The following is a 17579-nucleotide window of genomic DNA, read 5'->3' as shown; positions in this document are numbered from 1 at the left end:
TGACAGGGCGTAGGGAGGAAGTGAGGGAGGGGCGTAGACGATTAATGGAGCGCAGATGGAAGTAAGCTGACCTGGTGACGTTATTGATGTGGGATTGGAAAGATAGTGTGCTGTCGAGGATGACACCCAGACTCTTGACCTGAGGGGAGAGGGAGACTAAAGGAGCTGTCGATGGAGAGAGAGAAGGAGTTAGGTTTGGAAGAGAGGTAGAGCTGGGTGTCATCCGTGAAGCAGTGGAAGTGAATGTTAAATTTACGGAAGATATGGCCGTGGGCGAGAGGGTAGGTTATGAAAAGAAGGGCCCCCAGGACAGAGCCCAGGGGCACACCTGAGGTGACTGGGGAGGGGTCGGAGGAGAAAGACTTAAGCTGTATGAACTGAGTGCGGTCTGTGAGGTAGGAATGGAACCAGTGGAGGGGGGTGTGGGTGATGCCAATTGAGGAGAGTCTACTGAGGAGGATGGGGTGTGAGATGGTGTCAAAGGCCGCACTCAGGTCAAGGAGGATGAGAATAGAAAGTGAACCGGTGTCAGCTGCAGTGAGGAGATCGTTGGTGATTTTGATGAGTGCAGTTTCGGTGCTGTGATGGGGACGGAAGACGGACTGGAAGGGTTCATACAGCCCGTTAGTCTTCCTAATATGACAATATTTTCTGAAGGAATAAGGACTCCGAGGCCTCAATCAACTGCATCAAAACACTTCTTCAAAAAGGAAAAATTTGTCACAGAAAAAGTTGCTGCAATTGCCGCCTACAGAGAACATACTAACTCCTTATTTCTAAAATCACAAATACTTCAACTTGCTGATATAGTTAATCTTCAAACAGTTAAAATAATACACAAGGCTAAAAATAACCAATTACCTAAAAATGTCATCTCTGCAAGAGAGGAGAAATATGATCTCAAGGAAGAAGTACATTTGAAACACTTCTATGCTAGGACTAAGTTAAAAAGTCATAGCATTTCAGTATGTAGAATCAAACTATGGAATGGATTGAGTAAGGACCTCAAACAATGCACAACGATGAGCCAATTCAAGAAACAATACAAGCAGTTGATGTTTGCTAAATACAAGGATGAAGAGTCTTGAACCAGTCATGATGTGCTATATATATCACTATATTGACATTGTCACTATATTGAGCTTTGCTTCTTTCTACTCCTTTTGGACATGTGGAACTGTGAACTGATTATGGGATGCACTCAATTGTAATCTGATGCATGTTCAAATGAAATAAAACCATTACCATTACCAAATACGTCAACACTACCACCTAGTGGTCTCCACGAGGTACAGCATTTTATAATGACAACAGTATGGGGATATTTCAAAGATGAAAAAATACAGTTTATCATGCTGTTCGACTTGAGTCCTCCAGGTGTCAGTAGCTAGCATCTGCTTTGTTCATTATGGTTTATAACCACCAATATTTGCCAAATTAAAGATTTTTTTCTCAACAGATATTTTTTTTTACAAAATCAACAATATGAAGAACACAATATATGAACATATTTGTGGAAAAACAAAATAGACAAAAATCTCATCAGCTATCAATCCGATACCGCCCATATTATAGATATTTGGATCGATCTGCACACCCCGAGTATATTTACTCAGCGTCCTGATGCTAAAACAAAGCTAAGTGAAAAAAGACATACAAAAAAGATACAGGCATAATTCACAGTGTTGATCAGCCAGTAAATCTTGTAAATGCATGTCGAAGTTCACAAGCTAGCGTTAAAACGTCAGCACGTCTGATACCCAAAAGGTGGGGCCAGCTGATTTTGTTGACGTCACAGTGACGCATCTCGGATTGGTCAGGAGTTGTCACGTGACTGCCAAACTCCTGCGAAGTGACTCAAATGACAGATTCATCCCCCAAAGTGTCTTTTTAAAAGTGGTCTTTACAGTACTCTTTAAGCCTGCTTCTCCGTCACAGTTTATTGTTTTAGTTCTTTTTTCTTCATTTGACACAATGAGCATCCCAGTGGTGGACTTCAGCGCTTTCAGTATCAACGTAGAAGACATTTCTCCTGCAGATTTGTACCAGCTGAGCAGCGACATAAGGGCAGCTTTTACCGATGTGGGCTTCGTCTTCCTGGACAACACAGGCATCACTCAGGCGGAGGTGAGATAAAGAATACAAAAGTTGACATTGTAAAGTTGCACAAAAGTGTACAAAAGAAGTTCTGCCCAACCAGGTGGATCGTGTCATGGGCGCTTCCAGGCGGTTCTTCCTACAGCCGGACAACTTCAAGAAGGCCTTCACCAGAAAAACATTCCCTATCAGTCCCATCCATGGCTGGTTACCCATAGAGACTGAAAGGTTGAAGTCATGATTGCACACAATACCTTCAGGAAATGCCAAATTATTATTATTTACTATTTTACTTTGGATGTAGTTGATGTTGATTTTATGTATTTATTTAAATTTTTCAGGGTGAATCCAGAAACACCAGGAGATCTAAAAGAGTCGTTCAACATGACTTCATTACATCCTGACATAGTAAGTATACTTTTAACATAGGTGGTACAAAGTCTGTTTTGTAAGTCATTGTCATTAATTAATTAAGTCTCAGTCAAGTTGGATTGAAATTTTTCAAAATGTATGCTTAGTGTTGATAAATGTGATTTTTTAAAAAGTTTGTTACTCGTTTGTTAAAGCTAATCAGATATGAATAGATGCATTCAGTCAGGCCCATTCTCTGGGAAAATGTGTTGTCTGGCTGGGAACACATTAGCTCAGGGGTCTCAAACATGTGGCCCGCGGGCCAAATGTGGCCCGCAGGACACTAGTTTGAGGCCCCCGCCTTGATATGAAAGTTTAATGTTAGTGCGGCCCGCGCAAGTTTGATATGGATGCTGTATGGTATCATGTAGCCAGAAAAAAATATTACTTTTGATTAATGTTCATGTTAAAGGTTAAATAACTGTTAATAGTTATCCTCCCTATCCGTGTGGAAGTGGTAAGTTTTTGGCTATTTAAGTTTAAAGGAAATAACTTGAAGGCTACCGTTAAGGTCGCTAGCTCTCTGGTTTGCAAGTTAGCATGTGTCTCAAGACCCTGCAGTTGCGCAATATGTTGTAAATAAAAAGAGTATAAATGTGACTATAGTCGTGTTTTGTCATGTCTACAGGGCTCTAATAATGCTTTGTTCATTTTAATCTGAAAAAAATAATTTGTCTACCCACCAACTATATGTGGTTTCTTAAGTTTTTATTATTTGCCGTTTTATTGTTATTATTATATTTATTTATTTATTACTGATTGATTGATTTTCTTTATTCTTGATTTGTTTATTTATCTTTCATCTTATTTTGTGTAGAAAAATAAAAAGTAAGATATTTGAGAACTTTGGAATGTTTTATCAGAGCTTTTCTTGTAGAAAATCAAAACCAAAGCAAAGTTTATTCATTTTTCTGTTTTTAATAAATGCGTTTTTTTTTTTTTTTTTGGAAAACCTGACGCGGCCCAGTCTCGCCCAGACCCTAGCTCCAGTGGCCCTCAAGTAAATTGAGTTTGAGACCCCTGCATTAGCTGATTGCTTTGAACGGGGACACATACTACTCAACACATTCACTGAAAATCTTGAGTATTCTCCAGCCATCAGAGTCAGGTCATAATTAAGATGTCCAATGACAAATCTTGTATGATATTGTCAAGTCTAGTTCAATGTCATCAAAATTGTTCCACACCTCTGACTTAATATTTACAGATGCACAGTTCTGTTAAACATCCCAACTAAGTAAGTATACTAATCCATACTGATACGTGGTACTTTAACTCCCTGATATACTAAGTAGACTTATCACTACCAATACAATGTGCTTTTTAGCATCCCAACAAGGTAAGTACATTTATTAATGCTTAATGATACACTGTAATTTTTAAAATCTTGATATACTATGTATGCTTATTGCTACTGATATATGGTACTTTTTAATATCCTGACTTAGTAAGAATACTGAACATGTTGTCAAAGTAAATATTGTTATTTATACTGACACATGCTGATCACTGCTGATACTTGGTGCTTTGTAACATCACCACTAAAAGACAGACAACCACCCATGAAATGTTACTCATTAATCCCATCACTGTCAAACTTTGGCCTTTCAAAGTCAGCCCCAACTTTTCCAGAATTGTTCCAGTTTGAGTCTCTTTTGTAGAAATGGCCTTCACCTGAGATTGTGGCAGGATTCCAGGAGACCCAGATGGCTTTTTTTGACCGCTGCAAAGAGCTGAGCCTGCGCATTTTGAAGGTGATGGCCCACAGTTTGGATCTGGACCCAGACGTGTTCCTGAGCACTCACCGCCTGATTGGAAGTATGTGCTGGTCCAGAGGTCGCCATGTCTGTTTGTTTTGTGTTGCTGCCAATTACGGCAGTGAGCCATCACATCCAGCAGAGGAAGCTGTGGTGGAAAAGAGAGAGGGATCCTGGAGTCTGGAGGTCATGTTGGCTGAAAACTTGACGGTTTCTCTTGCAGCTCATGACAACAAAACAACTCTGCGTTCTCTGTACTACCCTCCGGTCAACAGAGAGCTGGCCAAGGAGGGTCAGCTGAGATGTGGAGAGCATTCTGATTATGGAAGCATCACCTTGTTGTTCCAGAGCTCTGAAGGTCTGCAGGTAAGGAAATTTTTTTTTTTACTACAGTGTAGCCTGTAACAGAGATGAGGATGCTACTGAGGTTCTCATTGGGAGTGACCAGGATGGATAGGATCAGGAATGAGTACATCAGAGGGACATTACATGTCAGAGGCCTTGGAGATAAAGTCAGAAAGGTCAGACTGAGATGTTTGGGACATGTCCAGAGGAGAGATAGTGAATACATTGGTAGAAGGATGGTAAGTCAGAGATCTCCAGCCCTTAGCTCTTGAGCTACCAACATCTCCTAACCACTTTTCAGTTAACTGTTCAAAGGCTTCATTCATATTTTATCATCTCCTGTACCCACAAAATTACAAAGTGGGGTTCAGCAGTAGTCTGGAAGTACATGGGAGTGTGACCAATCACAGTGGAGTGAGTGCGCTCGGAGGCGCGCAGTGGGTGGAATAACTTAAAACAGACTGTTTTGAAAATCCAAGGAAATCCTGTTGGAATAGGTGCAGATTCTGAAAGATCCAGAAAGTTGGACTGAAAAATGTGTATTTTAAAAATGATTACCAAGGGAGGACATGTATGCCAACCCTGGTGTCTTACTTCTGTGACTGGGACCTAATTTCCTTTCTGTATTCTCATGGTGGTGTTTATTGGTGATGTTTCAGGTGCTTGACCGTTCTGGTGAGTTCATCTCTGCTCCCTGCATCCCCGGGGCCATTCTAGTCAACATTGCAGATATGATGCAACGTTGGACCAGTGACAAATTTATCTCTGTGGTGAGCAAAAACTGCTATACGTCCCTATTTTTTCATGCATACGGAGTGTGGAAGTATACATATTGAAGAAAACTCTACAATCTGTTTTTAAGCAAAAAAAGAACATGTATGCAAAGATATTGTTCATTAATTCATTTTCTACCGCTTTTTCCTCACGAGGGTCGCGGGGATGCTGGAGCCTATCCCAGCTGTCTTTGTGCGAGAGGCGGGATACATATAGACAAACAACCATTCACACTCACATTCATACCTATGGACAATTTGGAGTCGCCAATCAACCTAGCATGTTTTTGGAATGTGGGAGGAAACCGGAGTACCCGGAGAAAACCCACACATGCACGGGGGAGAACATGCAAACTCCACATAGAGATGGCCGAGGGTGGAATTGAACCCTGGTCTCCTAGCCGTGAGATCTGCGCGCTAACCACTCGCCCGCCGCAAAGCTATTGTGATATGTAATATTCTACACTGGTGAATATTCTACACTAGCAACCACAGGAAGCACTGTACAATACAGGAAGGTTTACTTTGTTCGAACTACGAAAACACCCCATTTTTTAATGTTCTCTCTTTTATTCTTTTGTCTTCTTGTTTTCTTCATTTTTCTATTTTTGTTGTCCTGATTTTTCTTGATCAGTTCCAAATAATACATGTACTGTGCATTTTTTCATACTTTCTACCCGACTCACAAGATGCTCCTCAGCAGCCATTATTTCAAGTTAGTACCTCCCCTTCTTCAGTGTAGCCAAGATTCTGACCGTTGAGGGCAGGGGTCTCAAACACGCGGCCCGCGGGCCAAATGTGGCCCGAAGGACACTAGTTTGAGGCCCCCGCCTTGATATGAAAGTTTATTGTTAGTGCGGCCCGCGCGAGTTTGATATGGATGCTGTATGGTATCATGTACCCAGAAAAATTCTTACGTTTGATTAATGTTCATGTTAAAGGTTAAATAACTGTTAATAGTTATCCTCCCTATCCGTGTGGAAGTGGTAAGTTTTTGGCTATTTAAGTTTAAAGGAAATAACTTGAAGGCTACCATTTAGGTCGCTAGCTCTCTAGTTTGCGAGTTAGCATGTGTCTCAAGACCCTGCAGTTGCGCAATATGTTGTAAATAAAAAAAGTATAAATGTGACTATAGTCATGTTTTGTCATGTCTACAGGGCTCTAATAATGCTGTGTTAATTTTAATCTGAAAAAAATAATTTGTCTACCCACCAACTATATGTGGTTTCTTAAGTTTTTATTATTTGCCGTTTTATTATTATTATTGTATTTATTTATTTATTACTGAAGTAAATTGAGTTTGAGACCCCTGGTTTAGGGTTAAGTGTCCAATACCGCACAGCGTTTTGAGTACAAAATCAGTGTGTGCAGTATACTGCATCTTGCCGTGCTTCTCAGTGTGAACACACATATACATTACATTCATAAGACTAAGTACACATGTGCACCAGTTCAGAGACTGCATAAACGATGCATTTTGTTGACAAAGTCAAGGCTTCTCATTGGCTGTTCAATATGTCCATCAGCGCCACAGAGTCTTGCTGCCCCCTGTTGGTGACTCCACTACACGACAGGCTCTGGCTTTCTTCGTCATGCCTGATGACGAGACGGTCATCACCTGCACTGACGGATCGGACAAGTACCCCCCAGTGAAGCTTAGCGCCTACCTGGCTGAGCGTTTAAACTACATCTACACGGACGATTAGCGATAACGCTTCTCGTATTGTACTGCCAAGTGATGATTTTGGAGATGATTCAAACACACGTCTTACAACTTGCAGGCTCACACTCACTTTATTCACTTGTGGCATCATGTGGTGGAATGTATGATAGGAAGCCAACATTCAAGTTTAGACATCAGAAATACACACTCATCGCAAATATTGTTAATAAAGTACATTAAGAGTGATGTGGTTGTCATGACAACAGCGGTAGAAATATTTTTAATGACACTTTAGGGAAACGTAAACGCCTGACCAAAGCCAGATGGAAGCTGAATTAAAAGATGTATAGTTTGGCATATGCAAATGAACTTTTACAGTAAATAAACCTGACAAAATAAATACTCTGACTCAAATTCCTCCGAGTGTGCGGACAGCAGTATACAGATTTAATCCCCTTCCACTGAGGGCTGCATACAAATCTTAAGATTGTATTTTGTATTAAACGCACTAAAACCACTCCAGTGTAGGTCCAGAAAAGCCAGACTATTAAATTTCAATAATTATTCACCATATTTTTTTATGTATAGAACATTTTCTAATGATAGAGCACTGATATTTGCCCTTGGGCTGCATTGTGGACACCCCTGCCATATAGGCTTATTTTGGCCCATCTATATTCATCCAGTGGGGATTCAAACACATTGAGAGGACATAACGTTGCAGGTAAGAAACATGCACACTCCCTGCTATTAAGGCCCGTTGAGACAGTCCAGGCACAAGTGGGTCTTGTTGCTGGATGGTCCGCTTCCAGGTTTATGCTACAAAAACAATAAAAAAAATAGTTGAAATGTATGACACTTGACCTCAGGCATTGTCATCCCATTCAAAAGTGGTACACTTCTTTCCAAAAATCTAAATAACTTCATGTAACAAAGTTGTCAGAGCGATGTAATGCTGACCTTTGTCCTCAACCTGGACTTTCCTCCTCTGCAGATCATCCACAGCCTTGAAAGAGAGAAGAGAAGCCGAATGAAACTCCTCAGAGATGAGCTGAATGACGATGAGACTTTGAAGTACCTGTTGAAGTTGGTGTTTCTGAGTGTCGAGTTCTTCCTGCTTCTTTTGGAGCTCCTCCCTCTGCTTCTGTAGGTCGGCTGCTTTGTCGATGATGATCTTCTCCTCTTTGACCAGCCGCTGCTCGTATGCTGCCAGCTCCTCCTCGGTGAATAAGGGGTTTTGATCCAACGTCTGGCCATCCATGAGAAGGTTTGATCCAGCATCATAAATGCGATGACACTTCTGATTGACTTTCAAAAAGAAGTGTCTCATACCTCCCACTCTTCCTTTTCTTGGAACTCTTGTTTATTTGTGGCTGCCAGGAACTCACTCAGTGATACCAGTCTGTCTTTGTTGGTGTCCACCTGTACACAATGGACTCTTCATTGTTCTCATTCTGTGTATATACATTACATACACAAGTACTGGGACAGAGGGAACTCTTTACTTAGCAAGCAGAGTCACAACAAAGCTCATAATAAAAGGTGCCAGCTTCAGAGAAATCACCAGGGGGGTTAATATTCCACATACCATTCTTACTCTGTGTCTTAAGTGCTAAAACATCACACAGCAATGTAATATGTAGACTAGGGATCGAGCGATATGTTTTTTTTGGGGCCGATGCCAATACCGATTTTTTTCCATCACCCTCAGCCGAAGGCCGATTTTGTTTGGGCCAATATTTGTGGCAGATACTGCTTTTGATCCCTCAATTTACATGAAAAAAATGACCATGATAACAAATATTCCAGGTCTCATGTTTAACCAAATATTTATTGAAATGTAAACACTGAACACAGTAGGATTCAGCTTTCTTAAACTCACATTTAAACAACATTATCAACTTTAAAAGGAATAAATATTCAACCATGTCATAGTTTAAATTTATCTAGCATCAATGTGATGACTGCTCCTCCGCAGCGTGACGCGCACCCCCCCGGGGCAACACAAGGCTGCACCGGCGGATGCCTGACTGTAAATCATGCGGTGGAAAAATACATCGGCGAACCCACGCGCGTATCGGCCGATACCGATACAAGGAAAAACGCAAATATTGGCCCGATATATCAGCCGGCCGATGTATCGGTCGATCCTTAATGTAGACAACAACAGACAAGACACTACAAACGCATAATGCAGAATAACCATGTGAGCTCTAAACATTATTAGTCATTTACAACAGTACAGCAGCGCATGCTCGGAAACAGGAAGCTCTGTTGTAAAAACCATATACGTAGAGCCCGCCCACATCGAGTGCTTAGTGTAAGCACGTCAATGTCGCCTCCATATTGGATGTGGATGAGTCCGTATGAATGTCCTGGTTTGGTTTAAATCACGGGTGGGCAAACTACGGCCCGGGGGCCCCATGCGGCCCACCAAGCGTTTGAATCCGGCCTGCCTGTTGCTTTCTGAGCATTTCAAAAAATTCTATTTTGTAGTTTGCTGTGGTCTGATGTTTAAAGTGCTCCTGAAAAAATGGACATGAGAACATGCAGCTGATGGTATGACACTTTTACAGATAAAATTAGACAAACAAATCAACGCGGAATGTTAGAATTATAAGCGTAAAATAGTGTGTGTGTGTGTTAAATATATATTGTGGCCCCCCCAGACAATTTTGTTAACTCAAAGGTTTGCCCACCCCTAGTTTAAATAGACTGAGAAATGTGTAAACCTGTAGAATTACAACAAAAATGTCTGCGTTTCTACCTCGTTCATCACATGCTCTCTCATCCGCAGTCTCTCCTCCTCCATCTCCACCATGTCGTCTTCTTCATTGTCCGGGTTGTAGACCTTCTCCAGCTTGAAGGCACACACACACACACACACAAATGAAGATAACGCTTTAACAGCCAATCAAGATGGTTAAACGTAAAAGAGGATCACCTCTTTAGCGAAGAGGGCTTCCAGCTCGTTCTCATCAAAGAAACCATCCCCATTGCTGTCTGTGCAGTGACAGCAATGGAAATATAAACATCTATGTATGTTTTCCTCCCAGAACAACAACATGTTTGCATGGTAAATGTGCGGTAAAAGGCGGTCACATGATCTACAAACAGTCGACAAATACAGCCTCTGAGACTACCGTGCATTTTGAAGAAGGTCTTTGGGTTGAAGTCATCCGGGTCCAAACCATCAGTCTCCTGCCACACCTCCTTCAGCTGGTCCTCACTTCCCTGCATTCACACAACCACACACATATAGTACTTACATCTACATATACTGTACTTCATCATGAGTTTGTATGTACAGTACATAGAGATGTCATATAGGCTTAAATTCAAAGCTTGATTGAATAATTAAAACAAAAAAATACATGAAATAATGTATTAGCTACATAATTCTGACTTAACTATAGTTAAGTCATTTATAGCTATATCTATAAATGTAATACATATATAAACACAGATAAACCTTACAATAAATCAATCAATTACATTAATTAATTCATTCATTCATTTTCTACCGCTTTTTCCTCACGAGGGTCGTGGGGGGTGCTGGAGCCTATCCCAGCTGTCCCATCCTGGACTGGTCGCCAGCCAATCACAGGGCACATATAGACAAACAACCATTCACACTCACATTCATACCTATGGACAATTTGGAGTCAACCTAGCATGTTTTTGGAATGTGGGAGGAAACCGGAGTACCCGGAGGAAACCCACGCATGCACGGGGAGAACATGCAAACTCCACACAGAGATGGCCGAGGGTGGAATTGAAACCTGGTCTCCTAGCTGTGAGGTCTGCACGCTAACCACTCGAACGCTGTGCCGCCCCAATTACATGAAATTACAGTATTATCTATTTTATTTGTGACTCACAGGATGGTTGACTTTGACATGATCGGCGTGTTTCTTCTTCATATCGTTGAAGTGCTGCTCTTCCTTCTTCCGCTCCTCCTCATTCATCATCTTCAGCTTCTCCCTCCTCTCATGCTCCTTCATCATCTCGTAGCGCTTGAACTCATCGTGGCGTTCCTTGTCAAAGTTCTCCAGGTCCTTTGTGGCCTGCAAGGAAGCAGCACGTCAAACAGTTGGTCTCATACTCTCATTATCTCATGCACGGTACCGATTGGATGAGGCGGTTCAAGTCCTCGGGCTCAAACGAGTGCGGGTTGTCGTGGTTGATGTGCTCAAACTGTTTCAACACGGCCTGGTGATCCACTTTCCAGCCTGCAAGGCCAATCGTACATTATCCACAACATTAGGCACACTTGTATAATCGAATGAGCAGTCAACCAAAATGATGCCTCGAGCACGGGTGTGTTCTTTCCACCATAGGCCACCTATGTAAATATAGTCAATGTAGGGCTTACTAAGGTCTCTTAAACCACCTGTCAGTGTATTTTAGATACTTAGGTATTAGAAATATTATTTGTGTAATAGGGCGGCACGGCCGTCTAGTGGTTAGCGTGCAGACCTCACAGCTAGGAGACCAGGGTTCAATTCCACCCTCGGCCATCTCTGTGTGGAGTTTGCATGTTCTCCCCGTGCATGCGTGGGTTTTCTCCAGGTACTCCGGTTTCCTCCACCATTCCAAAAACATGCTAGATTAATTGGCGACTCCAAATTGTCCATAGGTATGAATGTGAGTGTGAATGGTTGTTTGTCTATATGTGCCCTGTGATTGGCTGGCGACCAGTCCAGGGTGTACCCCGCCTCTCGCCCAAAGACAGCTGGAATAGGCTCCAGCACCCCCCGCGACCCTAGTGAGGATAAGCGGTAGAAAATGAATGAATTAATTTGTCTAATAATCAATTACTTCCCACACAGAATAACCACATACATCATTTTGTTTAGTCTCTTTTTTACATATGGGATAGGCTCCAGCACGCGGTAGAAAATGAATGAATGTATGTGTATTATATGTCCAGACTTCAGGGTGACTGTTTTTGTCTATGTGGAAACTTTTGGAGCGTTATCTTCCTATGTTGACTTGGGGTGAAGTGATACAGCTGGGAGAGGCCAAGTGTAAGCATTATTTTTATGTGAAACATGTAATTTTAACATCTTCCTTTAATCGTCTTAATGTAAGTTTGTACTTAAGAGCCACATCCTGTATTTCAACACTGTGTGCGGCTCATTGCCACATCTTGTCTTGTGCAACAATCACTTTGGCATGATGTTGTGTATATTTACCATCCCCTGCCGCCATGTCGTGTTTGGCTTTAATGAGCATCCGCAGCCTGGTCATCTCTTTCCTCTTCAGCTCGTCCAGTTTGGTGCGCAGGCTGTGGTGGACAAAGTCCAGCTCTTTGGATAGTTTGCCGTGCTGGTTCAGTACAGTGTGTGAGTCAACAGAAGGTTTTTTTTTTGTGTGTGTGCACATTTTAGACTGACCTTGATATCATCCATGTTGGTGTTTTTTAACTTTTCCCTGAAGTGAGGGTCTTTCTCCAGATACTCGATGACCTCCCTGAGGTAGCGGTCATAATGCAGCCCTGAGTTCTAAGACATGAATCAAAGTGTCACGATTTTGATCTTCCATTGACACTTTTTCAAAGTTGTTTTAAGAACAGCGGACACAGTAAGGCGGTCTCAGTATGGTGAGATAGTGCGTAAACAGCTGATATTGATAACACATCATCATTCTTTAAAAAAACAACTTAGATATAAATAAAATGAATAGATACAAATGTCTAAATTAGCTTTTCTTGAAAGCCAGTGTGCATCTTTAGTTCTGATTTAAAACACTCCACAGAGTGAGCAGTTTTAATTTGCAAAGGGAGATAATTCCTCCTGGGACAATGTAGGACAGACCGGCTGCAAAACCTCAATGCTCTAGTAGGAGTATGCAAAGTCAGCAAATCAGTTTAGTAAGAGTGGGCATTTATAAACAAGAAAAAAATCTTCAAATGAATCCCAGAAACAACAGGCAGCCAGTAGAGTGAAGCAAGCAGGGGGCTAATGTGTTCATCGTGTTTTTTCCCATGTGAGCAGCCGAGCAGCTGCATTTTCGGACCAGTTTAAGTCTACAAATGGAAGACTGGTCAATGCCAAAGTAAAGGGAGGTACAATATCTACACTGATTTGGTTGTCAAGGTTTTTAAGTGAGATGAAAGTGGACCTACAGTACTGTTGACTCCAATAAGGTGTCCTCCAAATCACAACCTCAGTCTACTTTTCATTTAAATTGAGAAAATTGATTGACAGACAGTTTTTTACATCACAGAGGCAGTATTTTAAGGCCATAAAGGAATCAGTTTTGGATTGCACGGGTAGGTTTGTGACTCACAAAGCCTTCGGGGGCCTCGACCTCTTCCTGTTGGACCTTCTCTTTGCTCTTGTCCACATTGATGGGCACTGAGTGTATGCACAGCCACAGACTGAGCAGAACCAGAGTACCATGGGTCAGCGCTCTACCTCTCACCATCACCATCTAGTTTGCTATTAAGATAGGTAGTTAACAATAAATGCACAAATATCATGTTAGTACTTGTAAAAATGCTGACCTGTATTAACACATGTTCCATCTGTTTGTCAATGACGACAGGTTTAAGGAACAAAACAAGCGTCGTAGAATCATAAAACATGACATTAGTGACGACAAAGCACATTTTCTCTAAAAGAACGTTCAGAATAACAACCGACACTTACTTGGAGCCTCACTTTTGACTGTTCTGAGACCTTTTCTTGCTAGCTGCTGCCTGTTTGTTTACTGCTGACACCTGCTACCTCCGATACAAGCCGCTAGTGGCCTCCCCTTGCTAGCAGCAGTCACTATGGTTACGCCCCGCCTACTATAACACCATTGGATGCAGTCTTGGCATGGACGTCGCGTTGACCGCAGATTGGGCTGTTCCACTGTCAATCAGGATGCCCGCTAGCTGCTTAAAAAGAGCCAGTACGTGGCGCTCAGTCAACAATCTAGTAGGCGGAGTCGCTTTACGACTATCAAGACATTTTTACATTTTACACACAATTACATTTACATACATGTCTTATTAACTTTAATCTATTTTGATACCTTCAGTTGGCATAGACGATTATATGGTGATGATGTAAGAGATACAAGAAAGTGTGTTACGTGTCTGTGAAAAATATGGAGTTACAAATACGTCTATGCTAAATTACATCTTTATATAATAAGGTGGCTGCTTTGTTTTGTTTGCGTACTTTCTAAGCAGCGGCGTTATTGTAACTTAGTCTTTGATTGTAACGGCGTGACTGACAATACGGAAGTAATATCAATGATGTTCCTCGACGTCAGCCTTCATTTCGACAGTTGTCCAGCAGAGAGCGCCGCTAGTTCCCTGGCTGCCTGCTGGCTGTGGCAGCCAGGCACTTTGAATGCAACACATTTGACAAATTACAAGAACATCAATTTACATAATTTACAATACATTAATCCAGGCTATGGTTAAAAAAAGATCAAATAAAACAGTGAACAGAGATTACAAAATAAGAACAATTCAAACAAGGCTAATCGGAGTTAAATAAAATATATAAAATAATAACCACAACTTACGATTTTCAATATTATTGCATTACTGTGACTGAAATGCGAAAGTCGGTTGCAACACGTCATCCTGACGTCACGCGTTCATTTTGACTGTAGTCCGCCAGAGGGCGTCGCTGGCCATGGCGCGGCGAGGCTCCGGCGAGTGGGACCAAGAAGTCCTCATCAGCCGAGCAGACCAGCACACAAACTACAGGAACTGACGTCTACGGTGCAAGTGGATGGAAAAAAATGCAGCTGCGGCACAAAAACGGCTCACCGCCGCGATAAAAGGTAAAAAGAAGTAACATTTTCTTCGTAAATGTCTGCGTGTGAAACTTTGACCGAGTCGTTTCTTCCAAAAAAAGCTCCGCGTTGAAACCTTCCAGTCTGACAAAACCTGCTTATCTTCCGTGTTGTTGCTTCTTGGATAAACATTCTACTTTTAAACCATTAAACCCAACTTCCAACAAGCACAGAGCCGTCATAACGCTGCCCATGTTTAGCTAAACCCAACCAATCGTACCTTGAACTGCGTACGAAAGGCTTTCTCTGTGAACCTTATATCCTTCCACTTTAGCGGCTAACTTAGCCGCCAAGTAAAGTTTTTATAAGTTAAACCCGCTTGGACGACAAGTCCAATCACAGTGTTGACATGTGTACAACTGGCCGGCCGGGTTAGGAGGCTGTCTTAGCTGAGAAAGTAGTGCTAATGTTACTTTAGCATCAAGCTAGCTGAGTGGAATTCGTGCAAAAGTCAACGAAAAAAGACAGCTTTGAATCTGAGCCCGGTGAAGCTACACATAAGATGAATTAAATACTAGTGACAACCATGCTAGCTTGCTTTGACTTTGAAGTGCTCAATGCCTGACATTTGTTTTAAATTGTGACTTATTTGCCACTACTGTTGTTGCGGGAGCTCAGTGAAAAATAAGTCAGCAAATATGTAAACACCATTTAGAGATAATCAGTCCTGCTGTAGACTTGAGTTGAAGTTGAGAGAACAACAAACGGGTGCTAGCTAATGTTACATTTAAATTCACTGCAGCACACAAAGCTCTTTGAAAGTTGTATACTTTGGCACAGAGAGAAAAAAAACAGTCTATAAAGATGTCCCAGTTACATATTTTCCATTTAAAGACATCGTCGTGTACTTCGACCCAGCAGAGTGCTAACTTTGGCAGTTTTCATGATGACTAAAGCCAGTAAAGTTTAAAAAAAACAACAACAATAACTTTGTGTGGTTGACGATTCATTGAGGAAAGGAAGCGAGCGACCTCCCAATTTCAAGATTCCCGTTATGGTTATGGTGATCTCTGCATTTTTCCTGAATATAGAACAGCCCGCAGCACCAATGTTGTTTTCACGGCTTAACCCTTTCTCAATCCAGAATTTTTTTGGGCTAAAACGCCGAAAAAAGTCATACCTCAAGTAAATGTAAAGCAGTTTATTATTAGAGGGAATATTTTCCCACCTGACTAGAGTAGTGTGTTATGTCTGAATAGATGTACGGTACATTCTATTCTTCTCAGTTTGAATACATCACTTGGATGTCACAACCTGTGTTATTATTATGAGCACACACACATACATACAGTGGTATGAAAAAGTTTGTGCACCCCTGGTAATTTTCAAGATTTTCTATGATAAATCATTAGTTGTGGGGATCAACAATTTCAGTTAAATATATCCTATAGCAGATAAACAGTGATAAATGAGAAGTGTAATGAAGTTTATAGTATTTACAGAAAGTGTGCAATAATTACTTTAAAAAAAAGTATGCAGGTGCCTAAATTTAGGCACCCCAACAGAAAAATAACATCAATATTTAGTAGATCCTCCTTCCAACTTTTTCATACTAGTGTCGTCTAGTTGAAGGACAAATGTCCCACTTGGACTTCTTTTATCTTGACCATGTACACAAATTGCCTCGTTGAAGGACGTCTCCAGTCTTGTGAGGAGAAACAGTGGTTGCTAACTTTCCTCGAAGAGGTCGACAGAGTGGACATCCAATGGAGACGTTAGTAGCTAATTTCGCCAAATAGCTATCATTAACAGACATAACAAATGCACATGCTTACTTCGGGCGTGGCTTGCCACATCGGGGCAGGAAGAAGATGGCAGATGCTTTGTAAGTGTGATATTTAGTCAGTGACATGACCATCTTTCTTGTATATTATCTGAAAATACTTTGTACTGAGGAACATCTAAAGTTGAACCACATTGGTCTATCCGTGGAAATATTCTCATTGGGCAAGGATGTCCTGGAGGTCCATAGAGGAAATATTAAGGACGCAGAGACTTTGATGATTGTAAAAATCAGTCAAGCTAGTCTAAAATGGCTGGCACTGAAGGGGTTGAATTTATTTGTATTTGTAGTGAAATAATGTGTATCCGTGCATCCCTAGTTTGAAGTATCTTTTTAGGTGCGTAAAGATGATGACTGTACTTTCTGCAAGTGTTTTCTGGATGTCTTTCTGGTGTTTTAGTGAGTGCAGCCAGGCTGTCGCCGCCCTCCAGTGTTAGCACAGCTGATAACACAATCTTGGGCCATGTCGCTCGCCAGAGGAAGAGCGAGAGAGACCCCTCAGGTTGCTTAGTAGGCCAAATTCTTCAGCTGCACAATGAGGCCAGATCCAGCCCCAGCCAGCCTCCTCCACCACAATGGGAGGGGGGGGCAAGGGGGAGCTCAGGAGTGGTGAGAGAAGGAACTCGCTCAACCCTGTGATGCCTTCATGAATGCTTGCTTTGACAAGTGTTCTTTTTAGCACCGCTACGGTCTCGCTTGACACATGTCTGGACCCAAGATCAGAACCTCCATGAAGAGTTTAATGGGCACAACTCTTAAACGTTTGCAACTTTACAGACTTGGGTATAAGTTTAAAATGTTTTATTCTTCTTCAACATGATGCAGAAGTGTTATATCATTAGGTTGAACGAGGGGGTTTCGAGAACAAGATTAATGATTCATTAATTAACCTTTCAGAATATGCTGAGGACCAATAATAAAAGACCTGCTGGCTGAAAATGTCCCTC

The 17579-nt window shown here is 41.6% G+C and overlaps 3 protein-coding genes across 3 annotated transcripts in view; 2 read left to right on the top strand and 1 right to left on the bottom strand.

Moving 5' to 3' along the window:
- Positions 1 to 1839: 1839 nt before the first annotated feature.
- On the top strand, positions 1840 to 7446 carry LOC131131503 (uncharacterized). Its single transcript, XM_058076255.2, has 7 exons — positions 1840 to 2127; positions 2201 to 2325; positions 2439 to 2505; positions 4170 to 4326; positions 4489 to 4631; positions 5270 to 5380; positions 6910 to 7446. Exons 1-7 carry the CDS (start codon positions 1975 to 1977, stop codon positions 7087 to 7089), a joined length of 936 nt encoding a protein of 311 aa, XP_057932238.2. The 5' UTR covers positions 1840 to 1974; the 3' UTR covers positions 7090 to 7446.
- Positions 7447 to 8103: 657 nt separating this feature from the next.
- Positions 8104 to 13858, bottom strand: LOC131131502 (nucleobindin-2-like; the record flags this gene model as incomplete). Its single annotated transcript, XM_078793707.1, has 11 exons — positions 13703 to 13858; positions 13341 to 13492; positions 12446 to 12553; positions 12245 to 12377; positions 11175 to 11278; positions 10928 to 11113; positions 10190 to 10280; positions 9991 to 10049; positions 9814 to 9906; positions 8379 to 8468; positions 8104 to 8295 (listed from the first exon to the last, which is right to left on the bottom strand). Coding segments are annotated over exons 2-11 (1200 nt in total), but the record flags the coding sequence as incomplete, so codon positions are not given.
- Positions 13859 to 14674: 816 nt separating this feature from the next.
- Positions 14675 to 17579, top strand: part of pik3c2a (phosphatidylinositol-4-phosphate 3-kinase, catalytic subunit type 2 alpha) — a 37103-nt gene continuing 34198 nt past the window's right edge. Inside the window, exon 1 of the mRNA XM_058075559.2 lies at positions 14675 to 14837. The gene's annotated coding sequence lies outside the window, so the exon portion shown is untranslated. The remainder of the gene's footprint in view (positions 14838 to 17579) is intronic.

The sequence above is a fragment of the Doryrhamphus excisus genome, linkage group LG1 (assembly GCF_037039965.1).
Source record: "Doryrhamphus excisus strain RoL-2023G ecotype Guam linkage group LG1, RoL_Dexc_Guam_v1.1, whole genome shotgun sequence".
Lineage (NCBI taxonomy): Eukaryota > Metazoa > Chordata > Actinopteri > Syngnathiformes > Syngnathidae > Doryrhamphus > Doryrhamphus excisus.
Note: the sequence above shows the minus strand (reverse complement) of the source record. Positions and strands in the feature narration are given on the sequence as shown.

Excerpts from the sequence above, each read along its gene's own strand:
- LOC131131503 (XM_058076255.2), top strand. The coding sequence starts at position 1,975 with ATGAGCATCCCAGTGGTGGACTTCAGCGCTTTCAGTATCAACGTAGAA. Across the intron at positions 2,506-4,169 it reads CTTCATTACATCCTGACATA|AAATGGCCTTCACCTGAGAT; the intron begins GTAAGTATACTT and ends TCTCTTTTGTAG. Across the intron at positions 5,381-6,909 it reads GTGACAAATTTATCTCTGTG|CGCCACAGAGTCTTGCTGCC; the intron begins GTGAGCAAAAAC and ends TATGTCCATCAG.